The sequence below is a fragment of the Wolffia australiana genome, chromosome 17, assembly GCF_029677425.1.
Source record: "Wolffia australiana isolate 7733 chromosome 17, ASM2967742v1".
Lineage (NCBI taxonomy): Eukaryota > Viridiplantae > Streptophyta > Magnoliopsida > Alismatales > Araceae > Wolffia > Wolffia australiana.
The window spans coordinates 8,343,002-8,357,892 of NC_135851.1; the positions used below are offsets into that span (position 1 = coordinate 8,343,002).

The window sequence follows — 14,891 nt, forward strand, 5'->3', positions numbered from 1 at the left end:
CAATAAAATCAAGACGATCCTCACCCACCCTAGGAGATTATAAATTCTGAATTTTCCACTCTTTAATGTTTTTTGCGTCTTGAATCCAATTTATAAAGATCATGTGAGAACTGCAAGAAACTATGGAGATGAAAATAAGTAAATGAGAAAATTAAAATGAATCAGCAACAGCTACCAGAGTGGTTACATCTACGGCGAAGCCCCAATAAGGTCAGTCAATTCTCAAAATTATCATCTCGCTCAATATTCTAGATTTTGCCTGTTTTTTAGTTCAACAACATACTGTTTTCTAGCACCCAAAAAAAAAATCAATTACACTCATTCAACTTAATATTAATGAAAGGAAAATGCTTTCCATAAACTCAAGATCATCCTCATCTATGCAGGAGATCATTCTACATTTCGTATATTTGTCGATTCATCTACATGTCCTCATTTCATTAACATAGGGTTTTAAGAACCGTCAATCCAATCATACCAATACTTCATAAAGGAAAGCACTTGCCATAAACACGAGAATCATCATCTACACAAGATATTAGAAATGAATACTTCCCCACTCATTTATGTTTAATCTGCCATGATTAATATTTGGGAAGATCATGCGCAAACTCTAAGAAAACTCTAAGAAGATAAAAAATGAAAATTAAAAAAATGGATTAGGAGTGATTACTTTTACGTCAACTGCCCCACGGACCAATCTTGAGTGAGACGATGTCTTCCCGAGTGCAGGTACATTTTTTACTCCTATGTTGACCTATTCATTTCTTATTTTCTCAATATTGCAAACGTCATGGGAGACACAACTAGAATTTCAGACAAGAACTTAACTATTAAATTATTTATATTCCCATACTTACCGCATTACTTTGATTATCACAACATATTAAAGCATAAGCCACGACTCACATAATCTTTTTTTTTCTCCACCAGTATATTAATTTATCAAATTGATATATTCATAATTCGCATTATTAAATTGTAATGACGAATTTTTAATCTGTAAACAATTCTTCAATTATATTAAAGAATGCGACACTAAATCATTCTTTAAAAAAAACTTGACACAATTCCCCGGCAACAAATTATACTGAAATGTATTTAATAAAACAATGAAACTAATTATTTAAATGTATTTAATAAAAAATATAAAAATAAAATGTATTAGAAGATACATAAAAAACCCGTCACGGACGTCATCCGTGACACATCTTTTGTCACGTCACGCGTCCGGGCTACCCCGTCACCGTCACGTCACGGTCACGTACAGTCCGTCACGCGTCACCATCACCATCACACCCCATGCATTTCGTCACCGTCACCGTCACGTCATCCATCACGTCACCGTCATGGTGATGTGTGACGTGACGGATGACGTTTGACGATCCCTACCCGTTAGTATGTATCTTCCATCACCTACATCGCTATTAGAGGCAATATTTCTTTCACAAATAGTGCAAGAAAAATATGAAAACTTTATTTTTTATGTGAATTTAATGCATGAAATTACCTTTAATGAACATGATTGGGTGCATGATATTTGATTGGCCAATCCCAGTAAACATTGCTCATAGAATTTGGACATGCATCACAATTTCACCCAAAGAAGTTCTCTAAGGACGACACGACAAAGTTATTTGGGCAGGTGGTGCTAATAATGAATGGCATTGGTAGAGGCACTGGGTAGGGAGTAGTTTTCATGTGTTTTGTTTGTAGGTGATGATATGACAAGGTGATGACATGACACAAGCCTAGTTTGACGCAGATTTTGAGGTTTACTGGTGCACTAGTGATAAATGGCATATACAAATTCTGAGGTAGGCAACATGGTATTGATAAGAAAAGGCATATACATAAAGGTCGGGTTGTATGGAGATGACAAGTAATCCCAAAGCTGGAGGTTTCCTATAAGACAAATGTATTAAGGCAATGGAGATCCTGAAGTACTATAGAAGGCACATGTCGTGAGGTGGTGTGGATTCCTAAGGCAAAACCGGGCTTGTTGATAAAGGGAATAAGAAACCTTAGAATTTATAAAAGAGAGGGAAGATTAAATGAATTTATATAGAAAAGAGGAGTAGAGAGACAGATATATATATGTATAAGAGTGGAGGTAGTGGAGGAAGAATAGAAACGCGGGTTGAATAAGCCCACAATAGGCCAGATGGACCTATTGGACCTACTCTTAAACTCCCCCCCGAGATGGAGAATACAAGTCAAACATGCCCAGCTTGCTGCACATCACATCATAGGAGATCCTGGCAAACTCTTGGTGAATACATCCATGAGCTGGTAAGACAAGATAATGGGTGGAGTACAAATAACCCCTGACATTTTATCACCTCGAACATAATGGCAATCAATCCCAAGACTCTCATATCTTATAAGCTTAAATGTTAGGGTTTTAATTCGTTGTTGGTATTTTTGAGTTTAATCAATAAAAATATAAGCATCTACTAACTTAAGTAAACAGTTATGATGAGAATGGATCATCTCCATATGGAATGGTCATTACAGATTTAATATTCTTATCAATAGTGCTTGATATGATGAGATTAGGTACATGTAAAATACAGAGTCGAACGACAAAAAAATATGTGGTGAGCCAGTGACAATTAGTAGTATAACCTTGATGATGATAGTAGATAATAGATAGTGATAATTAAGATTTTATAAGATCAAGCGAGAGCAAGGATGAAGTGATAGTAACAAGAGGAATGTGCAGGAGCGACGTAAAGAGTGGGTCATCTACGATGAAGGATGAGTAAGATAATGATGAGAGGGTGACATGAAAATTGTGGGACGTGATCATAGAGTATACATGCGCTGTGCGACGTCGGGACATGATAGTGAAATCAATCTAAGCTAACAATGATGTCAAGAATAACCAATGTAAGGCGAGGATACTTACCCTATATACTTATGTCCCAACATGATCACAGAGATTTGAGTATGCAGGTAAGTTCCTCCTCTTCTTTCTTGCCTCTTCCCACACATCCAAGACACTAAGAACAAGCTTGATGAATTTCATAAACTCACTAGCTTTCAATCAGCCCACATGAGTAGAAAGCAAGTTTACGCATTTATTTCCAGATTTAAAGGTATGGATGGAAAGAGAGGGTCAAGATGAAGTGTCCATAAAAATTTTAGCTCAGTCGGCCTTATGGATCATCAGTTATCAAGCTTTGTAGTTGGAGAAATCCTTGTCATCCATTTTCCTCTCTTCTTATAATTGGTGTTGAGGTTTCCTCATGTTTCGTTGGTGGTTGAAATTCCAATCATCATCTATCTAATGATTGGCATGATTTCCTCGTCCTCTATAATCACCCGCTTTTGAGAATGCCATGTGTCACTGATAGAAGAAAAAGACAAAAAATACTATTTAATTTATTATTTAGTCATTGTGACTTGGTGGCGCATCACCGCGCGGCACATCACTGTATTTTTCTAATGAATGGCATGCTGAATTTTTTTAATTTATTCTTCTACTTGACTCTTTCACAATGACTGCATGACATGGCGCACGTTTCCGCATGCCACTTTAGTATCGTTCTCCTCTTTAATCAATTGAAATGGTGCATGTGAGGATTATGTGTACTGCTGCAATTGTTGACTTTTCATACCTGACTTTTTATGTTTGTTACAACCCGATGCCATGTATAGTTTTTTTCCTCATAAGAATCAAATATCTCTCATATATTAAAATGAAGAATAATAGTATTATAAAAAATATTATTATTCATATCATTCTCTATTATTTTTTTAATTTAATCATTAGCCTTCAGCATTAAATCATATTAAACATTACCTTGACCCAACTTCTTCCAATTTAATCCTTATCATATCCTTAACACCCATACTATTACACATTAAGTCAGATATAATTAATGCCTCTAAATTTCACAATTATATTATCATGTTATTATCTCTTTTGCCCCACTCATACATCTAGGTTTGTTGGAAAAAGGATGGATGAGCTTTGGGTGGATGTAATGAGACTGAATGGACATCCGTTCAGCCATCTATCCACAGCATTTCCTTTTGTCTGCGCTGTTATCCGCCCATGTTTCCTCATTGTTAAAACTCAATCATCAGTCTCATTCCATCACTCATTTGTAATGAAAAATAGAATGCAATATGGACTGATCAATGAAGAAATAGACTAAACAGACTAGAGAGGACTAATAGTGAGCTATTGAGGGAGTGGGAGAGAAAGAGGGAGCCAGAGAAAGAGAGACTGAGAGAGATTAAAAAAAATAGAGAAAGCAAGAGAGAGAGAGAGAGAGAGAGAAAGACAGAAAGGAGAGCGAGTGAGAAAGACTGAGATCATGAGAGAGAAAGCGAGAAAGAGTGCAAGCATGAGAGAGAATGAAAGAGAAAGAGAACAAGTGATAGAGAAAGAGTGCTAGAGAGAGAGACAAGAATAGAGAGAGACATAAGGCAAGAGAAGGAGAGAGAGAGAAAGAGCAAGAGATAGTGTGAGAGAGATGTTGAGAACAGCCCCTCGTTGATGATCTTTGTTCATGTCTTTGGCAGTTGTCATCCCCATTGTCAATGGTCATCATTCTTGTCATCATCAGTGGTTGTCTCATCATCATTGTTGTCAGCAATGTCGTCGTCGGTTGTCATTCCCATAATATTCAATCATCATCCTCATTGTAGTTTTTCCTCCGCCCATAATTGTCGTTAGTCGTCTTTCCCATAATTGATAAGCATCATCCTTATCATAGATGTCAGTCATGTTCCTCATTGTCGATGGTTGTCATCCCGGTTAGCATCAGTCGTCATCCCCATCCTAGTCACAACTCTGTCACCACCACCAACAGTCATCGCCCCTGTCGTCCACAGTCTTCGTCCTTATCATCCACGACTGTTGTCCACATCCTTAGATGTCATCGTCTATGTCATCGACGCTCATCATCCACACTAGTTATCCCATTGTCGATGATCATCATCTTTGTTATTGACGGTCATCACCATATTATCCACGCTAGCCATCCCCTTTGGCAGCAGTTATCATATAGATTGTCGATGGTCGTCATCCGCATCGTGAATGACCGTCATCCCAATTATTGCAATTGTCTTACACTCGTTGGCGGAGGTCATCATCGGTGTCGTTGACGATCTTCATCCCTGCCATTGTCTGTCATCATCCACATCATGGATCTCCGCCATCCCCTTCGTCCGCGATCGTAGTCCACATTGTCGACAATCGTTGTCCCAATCTTCTCATTTTTAGTTTTTGAATATTCTTCCTGATTTCTGTCATCATAAACATCATCATCCATACTGTCATCTTCATCATCTGTCATCTGTCATCTGTGACAGATGACTGATTTTAATTTGTCCAGTCATCCATCCATCACCCCAGACGATGAGGGAGGATGAAAATGGATCTAACAGATGACGGTCTATCATCGGTCCAACAAGTCTATAAACCAGTCCCTGTGGAGACGACCTCACTCACCACTAGACACACCTGAGTGAGCTAAATAAATACAAATTTTATTTTTTCGAAGCAAATTAAATTTACAACGCCATCAATATTAAACCCTACTCTGCCTTCGTCAATCACTCACATAAACATGTAACGGATTATCAAACTCTCTGTCCCTACCTTTCTCTATTTCTTTCATTTTCTATATCCACCAAGAGGAAAGATTCTATTAATCAACCAGACGAATCAATTGCTAAAATAATAGATCACCCCAACCAAATCTCGTGTAAAAATGTTTTTGATCAGATAGAACTATGAAGAGAACCTGAAGAGAGATTCTTCAGTCTTAACCCTTCAACTAAATTTATTAAAATGTTATTTTTACATAATCTATATATATACCTATGTCTAATGATACTCCTCCTAATGATATCCGTTAATTGAAGTATAGATTGTATCTTGCTCCATTTCCTGAACGCTTTCATCTATCAGTCCGATCTTACGATCTGATCGAATCGACCCGGGATTGGATGTCTGGTCGAGATTGCGGCAGATCGATATTCCTCAGCATTCCTGTTTTCTGATTGTGCCGAATTTCTTGCCCGTGAGAATCCTCAGATTTCAGGCGCAAGATTTGGTGGAGAGAAGAATAGAGGAACAATAAAAAGCTGGGTATGGAATTTCTCTACCGTAATCCCTTCCTTTTGACCGGTGCTACTTTTTTTTTTCGTATGGGACCTGATGTTTTCTAGAACTACTTATTTCTCATAGTTGCTCCTCATAATTATTTTGGCAAAGTTTTCCGAATTTCTCAACTTCTCTGTCGTAGCTGTAAACTTTGGGATTGCGGGTGTGTTTATGTGACGAATGGGGCCTCATGTTTTTTAGAACTGGTTTTTTCCCATAGTTTCTCCACGGAACTTTAAAAAAAAATCATTTTTAATTATTTTGGCAAAGTTTTGTGAATTTCTTAAACTCTTTCTTGTATCAGTTAACCTTGTGTTTGGGGGTGTATTTATTAACAGAATTGTGCCGTGTGTTTTCTAGAACTGCTTTTTTCTCATAGTTGCTCCACGGAACTTGAAAAAATTCCATTTTTAACTATTTTGACGAAGTTTTCCGAATTTCTGAACTTCTCTGTCGTAGCTGCTAAATTTGTGCTTGCGTATTTATTCAAAGAATGGTGCCTTTTGTTTTCTAGGACTGCTTTTTTTTATAGTTGCTCCACTGAACTTGAAAAAAATCCATTTTTAAAGTTTTCCGAATTTCTAACTTTCTGTCACGGCTGTTAATCTTATGTTCACAGATGTATTTATTTGCTGAATGTGTGAAAACTTCATACCAGCGTAGCATGTCCAAGATTGTTTGCTCTGACGGTCAATACACTTACTACCGCCACCATCATAAAGAAGATCCTCTGGGAATCGACATTCATGAAATTATTATAGACAAGAGTAGCTGCGGGATCATCATTAAAAGTGCCTTCATCCTTATACTCACATTCTGCTTCTGTAATTCAGTTTTATTTCCGCAAGTAAGTGCTCGTCTTTATCAACTCTCTATCTCCATTTAAATTTTAAAATTATCTTCTGATATCAACTTATGAGAGCCTTTCTTTCCAATCAGTTGACGTTCTTTAGTTTGAAATAAGGATAAACTTTTGGTGTTTTGTTGTGGCAGGACAGCCAGGGGATGCTTTTTGGAGCTATATTCATATCGATTTTAGTTACATTATCGTCTCTAATGAGAAAAGTGACTAAAGGTGCACCGGTGTTTATGGTTAGACAATGACTAGATTACTTTATTTAGAATCATTTGATATAGTGTTCGTCATTACTGACGACATTGACCAGAGTTATCATCCCCTTCATTCTTCCTTGACAGGATAGATGATGATGACGATGACAAAATCATCATCGTCTCTTGTCCTCACTAGAGTGGTGATGACAACGATATGAAAAATTGTCGTCACCTCTCGTCATCATTCGTTTGTTAACCTCGCTCATATGATAAGAGACAATGAAGAAATTATTGTAGTGAGCATGACAATGATGATGATGAAATCGACACCATCACTCAAGCTGAGGATGGCAATGACAATGATGGTTTTTCGCTGGCGATGATTATTTGACATTAATTTGTTATTTGTTTCAAAACGGAACTTTTTCTTTGACTAGTTAGTTTATTTCCCATTTTTTCTGTCATGAAACAATATAATAACATGGATATGGAACTATATGGATGCATCAATGCTGTATGATAAATACTTCTAACGTCTTGTACAAAATAATTCCATGCAGAATGTGTTGTAATTATACCATCCTTGGGTATTCAGCTGGAGACATACTACTGGAGGTAGCTCTTCTAACATGATTATACTGCTATTCTTTTTCCAGGAGTTAAAGTTCCTTTTCATGATAATAGGGTTTAGATACCCCAACCATGAGAAATTCAAGTCATCGGATATAAAACGACTAACATTGGCGTCATTTTTTTTAAAACTGCCAAAATGAATTCCATTGGAATATTTAGATTCTTGCGAGGGAACCTTAAAAGAAATAATCTTATAAGTTAAATTCCATCTGGAAATAAGTATCGTTTATGAATTTTGCTCTAGACTGCTCGTCAGGTAAGGCATTTTTCAATAACCCACATCTGAGATCATGATACAGTCCTGAATAAGGACTATATCATTCAGGTCAAAAGAGGTCAAATAGGGAAATGACTGAACCTATGGTGGGAAATGACCGCCTACTGGAATAACTGGGTTTCTATAAATGCCCCTTATGTATCCATACAATGGGAAGGAAAAACCCATGCAGCTTAACCGTAGGACCAATCATGGCCCACCAGCTGAGCGCCCATGGCCCACCTGTGGACTGGGCCTTTCCTCTGAACTCTAAGCCATCAAGAGCCGGCTTGTACCTGGCTCTGATACCATTGATATGGTCCTCATGGACACCAGAACCCAGCTGACTACCCAAACTTCACTCGATCATTTTCTTTCCATTGTATGGGTACATGATACGAAGTATCAATAAGCTCAAATTCAATATAATCCCAATCTCCACCGAAATGGAATAGTTTGATAATGCAATTAAACGAAATTGTAGAAAATCTTGGAGTTGATCCAGACGGCCCCTCCTGGTGAGCTCCTTCTCGATCATGGCGGTCCTCCTTCCTCGTGGTAGGACTCCTCCCATCCAAGCCGACAGCAGAGCACGCGATCGCCGCTCCACCCTTCCCCTCTGAGAAACGAGGCTTCAAGATCAAGAAACGATATATTCTTTACCTGGGAGACTCCTCCTTTATTTATAGGTCCATGTGAGACGTTCCCGCCCAATTCACTTAGTCTGGTCAAACTTCCGTTGACCAGATCTGGACTTCCTTCTTCGGTAAGTCTTGGAGTAGCATCTATCAGTACATAAGCGGTATTTACAGAGGCCCAGTTATTCTAGTGGACATTATTTCCCACCCACTGTTACAGTCCGTTTTTAGGATTTTATCGGATTACTGTAAAAATCTAATTTCATTTTGTTTTGGATCTTTAGAAAAAAATTCAACTTTTATTTTCGCTCAAAATGTCCACCTATTTTAATCCCTGAATTTCTTGAAGTGGGAGAACACGTAGGCGTCTGATATCAGTAGGAAAGATTCTGAAGCCGATATTAAACGAGATTGTGACCCCGATAAGGTGCTACTGGAGTTTGGCTCTCATATTGGATGGGCATGAGGATCTTACGTTGGTTTTTCAGGTGGGACCTTCGCATTTGAACATTAGCTAAACGGTTAGATCCAAATTATAATCGGTTTTACTTTCAGGAATTGCAACCACCGGTCAAAATATTAGCTCCTATATGGAAGGCATTATGTGATGCCGCAAAGTATGAGGAGAATGATGTAGTGAATGTAAGCGACTACTCTGCACACAGTGTTGGAAGATAAATGCGTTTATGCACAGTGTTGCTTGTTTTCCCACTCGATGTCATTGTTCTCTCGTAAAAGAATTTTCTCCAGTGCAGTTCATATTTGATGTGCTACATAAACAACTCGTTTGTTTATCCATTCGTTGAATGAAAAAGTTAAGAATCGCTCATCTCTCCTTTGTCTTCTTTTTTCAGCGGGAAGAACTATTGAGCTCTGGGCATTAGTGAATGACAGATCTTGACAACGAAGATCAATGGAGCAAGAGGGTATATTTATCATTAAATTGACTTGATTTGTAGTTCTATCAAATATATGTGTAATATTCAGTGGCGGTTTGCAGTTCTATGTAGATTACAGCATACCCTTGCATGATCTGGATGTCTCAGTCACTTGTTGGATATCCAAGTCTCTGGGCAACGTGGATATAACCTCATTAGTTTTATGACTGACCCTCTAGCTAGTGAATAATTTTTCTTATTGAAATCTTCAACAACATAAAATTATTTCTTTCACTAACTTACATTGCAATCCTCTCTTTAATTAGCATGCCATGGCACTATACTATTCCAAATAGTATTCAAGGGACAAAAAATTGTCAGAACCACTTTCTAAATAGTTGGTACATCATGTTTTGATCATATAAAAAATTGTCTGCTATGTTCATATACCGCTCTCACGTGATCAACCCTATTTTTTTCAAATATATACATACATATATATATATATATATATTCTACTGTGTCAAGTAATGTTCACAAATGTGAAGATCAGAATAATCTTCTGCATATCATTCCAAGCAACCACATGTAACTTATGCAAGCAACGAGTGTAGAGAAACATAGTGTAGAGAGAGTTTGAGAGGGAATTTGAAGGTGTAGATGAAGGAGATTTTTTATGAAATTTTGAGGTGATGAACTGTGGATATGGATGAAGGTCTAGAGAAACATAGAACATATTCTAGATAGAGAAAGGGCCGGAATGAGGAGATAGAGAGAGAAAGGGCCGGAATGATGATCCTCTCATGCAACGATCCTTAGAGAATATTTCTAAAATTTGGATTTATCCGAAGTAACTTCCACTTGCACTCTCCAAGGGCTGCTTGCCCCTATTCTCCCAGGCTACCACCCATCTCTTCCCAGTTCTTACTATTGCTATGTGATTTGGGTAATCTGGGAAAAACTTGATGGCGTCAATACTGATGCATTTGAGTCATAGAAACTACCGAAGCAGGCACAAGAAGAAAAATCAACTGTAGGCACTTGTACACGAAGACTTGCGTGGGGAACACTATGAAATAGTCAAAAGAGGAATGTGAAACAAAACAGACACTTTTCCTCGAAGTCTTCTCCAAGAATAGGTGGTTGCAGAGTAGTCGAGTGCTGAAGCAGCAGGAATGAGCCTGCTGAATCACAGGGGAAATCCAACTGGCTTCCCCCATTGAATCTTCTTAATTTTCTATCTCTGCCGTCATTTTTTTTATTCTCATTTTGAAAGACATCATCATGTCTGATCTTTTTATCTACATTGTGGAATTTCATTCAATTCTTGGTTGGCCTCCTGAAGCATATGTTCTTGATAGATTATAGACGTGTCAAATGTCTTTGGAATCTGGAAAAGAAAAGACCGAATTGGGAAGGAAATAAGGGATAAATCAGAGGAACAAAGGGAAAGAAACAGAAAGGAGAGGAGGAAAACAAGACAAACCTAACAAAGTTAAAATATAGTTTTTATCTCGTCACTCGGTTTTTTTTGTATTACCATGATCTTATGCTCTGAGTAAGAGTTTGAGTGGATCAGGAATGATAATAAGTTGCAGATAGTTTGAACTGATAGAAATTAAATTGAGATATAAATCAGAGTATCCATTATGTTTATTTTAGTTTTTCTTGATGTATTTGAGGGTGAAGTAAAAGAGGATGTCATTTAGATAGAGTTAATGAAATTCTGATTGACGACTGAAATGAGAGTTTATGGATTTCAGTTGAGATAAAATGTAGTGTAAATTTAAATTGGAAGGATAATATTCAAGGATATTTGGATATCAGTGATTTCAGGGAGGCATTGAGTTGAGTAAATAAATTCAGGGATTTTATGATAGTGAGAAAGTTGAACTTGATAATGTGAGATGCTTGTATACTAATTGGTCTGAAATTATTGATATTAAATGTTAAATAAAAGTTTGAATTGATCTATGGAATATATTTTGATGTTGATTGTCACAGATCTTGAAGGCCATTGACTTAGAATATCAAAGAGGGGCTATTTTGAAACATCAATGTTGTATAGAGAAAACTGATGTTTAGAACTACTGTGAAGATTACATTGACATTACATTAATATTCTATATAGTTTTACTTTAGTTATATTATTTCTGATTTATTTTTTACTGTTGAGGTGACCATGCAGACCGCTGGGTGCTTCGGTCTGCCAGCCCCTAGTGCGCAACAACCCATTCTAAAGGGGAAAAAGATGCACTTTAGATAAGATCATACATACTACATCATACAGACTCTAAACACCAATCTACATATTGACTAGGGATCGACACACGTCATCCAGCACGTCACTCGTGACCATGATGGTGACGGTTTTAGGGATCCATGACAATGTCGGTGAAGGATGACGAAGTGGTCGTGACAGGGACCTGACGGTGACGGGGTGCCCAGGACGCGTGATGTGACAGAACGGCCGTCACGGATGACGGCCGTGACGAAATTTTTGAAAAGTTAAAACGGACAGAGAATACATATAAAAACTATTATTTTTAATCTTTCCAACAACTGAGATTTTGCCACGTGACGTGGCCATTTTGATTTCCTGGCATTTTGCACAGAAGTCCTTTTTTTGCACGCGCAAATCGACGCCGTCTATAATAATTGGAGATATACCCCTCCATTCAAGCAGGGTTTTATTCACGTCACTGGTGACGGTGATGCCGTCATAGTGACGGGGACGTGATGGGACGCCCTATGGAGGGACAGTGACAAGAACGTGACAGTTTTTTTTGCATATGCTGGGATGCGTGAGGGGACGGTGACGTGACGAAAGTTTCATCACGTCACCGTCTGTCACATTTTGTCATCCATTCCGTCATGTACAGGGCATCACGTCCCCGATGTGGCGTTCCCTAATCTAAGATCTAAGAGTCTCCAATCATGAGGTTTTGAACTGCCTTAGCTTCGATCCAACAACAAGTCCAAAAAGGTGATTGTTGTGCCAAGATGGGATCATCCATACTCGGTAATTGAGAAGATTGACTCAAGGAAGATGATCTAATTAAACCATTGGACTAAGTAGTAGGAAAATCTTGAAAAGGTGTTCTCTGATGATTTAACCATGTATTAGTACTAACCAGACTGGCCAACTAAGGTTTGACATTTAACCAAACCCCAAGTCATTTAGGAGTTTCATGCAAATGATGTATTATGCATACACAATAAATAAGGACAGTAAGGATTCCATGAAAGAGTTGACATATTATGTTTGTATCATTTTGGCTATGAGATGTAGCTTGGTACCTCACGCTGTGGAAGCTTAACCAATTAGTTGGGTTAAATTGATCATTGAATAATTAATATATATGTGATTTTGGAAAATAATATATTTTCATAAATAAGTAATTCAGAATGAACAAGAATTTTTGTAATGGATTTTTTATTTCCTACTATTTAAGAAGATTTGAGATTAAAAAAAGGATTTAGGAGGATAAAGTAAGAGGAGATGACCCACTAATTTGTGGGTCTTGGTGGCAAAAATTCAGTAATAGATCTTTAAGCATGATCATGTATATGTTATCATTGTTGTGTTGTATTTCCCTGATTCTATTTCTTTGTATTTGGAGGCCTATACACTTGATTTCTTTCTCTCTCCTCATCAGCATTGCTGACGCTTCCTTGTTTACTGTTTCAGTTAGATTGTTAAATTCCGTGTCTTCTTGTCTTCCTCACTCATGTCATTCACGGCGGCCACGTGTATTTGTAATTAAAAAACAAAACAGAGTAATACCACTTATATTATTTTAAATAGTCAATTCTCATTCTCGCAGTTGATGTGGCATCAGGTCAGCGTGAGCCACGTTAGCAAACATCCAAAAGAAATCCAACAAGATGGCGCCACTTGTACATGCAAGTGCCACGTGTACATGTCACGCCATATCGTTGCGCCACGTCGCCCTCTGCCATTTTTTACTATTGCAAGTAAAAGAAAAAACACATGTTTTTTTTATGTTTCTTCCTCGGCCCATGCACCCGCATTAACTGCAAAAAAACTGCCCCTTTTTTATGTTGGTCCACGTCGCCTGGGTTAGAAAAAAACTATAAAAATATTTTTTAGCCTTAAATGCCATTATGGCATCGCCTTTCGTGATGCCACAATGCTGGCCAAATGATTGGTTGTCGCCAATCATTATCTTTAGTTCTAATTTGTCGTCATTCGACGAATTAAACGGTGACACATGGCGGCACAAGATAATGACTTTCAATATCTTCTAAATTTCATATAAAATAAATAAAAGTCCAAAAATACATATAAATATATATATATCAACTTGGAAAATTCATATCTTTCCTAATTTAATGTCAAAAATTCCAGAAAAATCAGATTCCGTTTCAAAAAATTATATTCTTTTAGAATCTTTTGTCAAAAAATTCTCCAAAATGCACAAAAAAATACAGAAAATTCAGAACATCATTTTAAAAATAGATTTAATCATTTTAAGCTTGATAACATAAAAATATAAGTAATTTAATTCAAATAAACATGTAAATATGATCATATAAGGTACTAAAAATGCATGTTATCATTATGGCCTTACCCTATTTATACTAAATGGGTGTTTTTCATAAACGTCAAACTTCAAGTATATCTTTTGATGTCCACCTCACTATTTGTGTGTGACCTTCTAGGCCCATATATCCATCTAGTAAACAACTCCAATAGCCCAATAACATTTACTAGCATTCCAAAATAATTAACTATATCATCATATAGATTAATTAATTTTGGATTAATTTAACCCAATTAATAGGTTGACTCTCCAGCTTGTGGGGTGTCAAACTATACCTAGAAGATTCAAAGGGGTGTATCAACTATTTCATGGAACTTGTCTATCACCATTTACCATGAACGTATACTTTTCCGTTCACTTGATGCTCCTAAGACGACTTAGGGTATGGTCAACTGTCCCCTAGCCATCCGAGTTAGTATTGATACACCTGAAATCATTAGAGAACTCTTCTGCAATATTTCACTATCTTGACCAAGGACTTCATCACATTATCTTCTTTGAGATGCCTCCTCTTAAACTGAGGCCAGACGATCACATCTTGACCACTCAATCATCTTCGTGAACTTCTTGATACACAAGAAATAAGACTGTTTAGAATTCCATGAGTAAGAACTAATATGTCATAGTCAAATTATGATTGTTCGTCCATAACACGTCTTTGGTATCTTAGGTCTAAGGAGCACTTATATTGTAGTGATGTGAATCAACCTGATTGACTCTTTGGTATAATACTATTTTGGG

At 37.3% G+C, this 14,891-nt stretch overlaps 1 protein-coding gene across 6 annotated transcripts; it reads left to right on the top strand.

Annotated features, from left to right (window-relative positions):
• The first annotated feature begins 5,843 nt into the window (after positions 1–5,843).
• LOC144714586 (phosphatidylinositolglycan-like protein) lies at positions 5,844–9,804 on the top strand. 6 transcript variants are annotated; one of them, XM_078589359.1, is made up of 8 exons: positions 5,847–6,109; positions 6,744–6,971; positions 7,118–7,199; positions 7,738–7,792; positions 9,054–9,192; positions 9,260–9,346; positions 9,559–9,630; positions 9,705–9,804. In XM_078589359.1, the coding sequence occupies exons 2-7, from the start codon at positions 6,744–6,746 to the stop codon at positions 9,586–9,588; spliced, it is 621 nt and encodes a 206-aa protein (XP_078445485.1). In that variant the 5' UTR covers positions 5,847–6,109; the 3' UTR covers positions 9,589–9,630; positions 9,705–9,804. The 6 variants fall into 6 exon arrangements, 4 of the variants coding, with proteins under 4 accessions (XP_078445486.1, XP_078445487.1, XP_078445485.1 ...); XR_013584396.1 differs by having other exon boundaries at positions 5,844–6,109; positions 7,123–7,216; positions 9,559–9,804; XM_078589360.1 differs by having other exon boundaries at positions 5,845–6,109; positions 6,783–6,971; positions 9,559–9,804.
• The last annotated feature ends 5,087 nt before the right edge of the window (positions 9,805–14,891 follow it).

Coding starts and splice junctions, on each gene's coding strand:
- LOC144714586 (XM_078589359.1), top strand. CDS start 6,744: ATGTATTTATTTGCTGAATGTGTGAAAACTTCATACCAGCGTAGCATG. Junction 7,793..9,053: donor CTGGAGACATACTACTGGAG/GTAGCTCTTCTA, acceptor AATTTCTTGAAG/TGGGAGAACACGTAGGCGTC. Junction 9,193..9,259: donor ATCTTACGTTGGTTTTTCAG/GTGGGACCTTCG, acceptor TTTTACTTTCAG/GAATTGCAACCACCGGTCAA.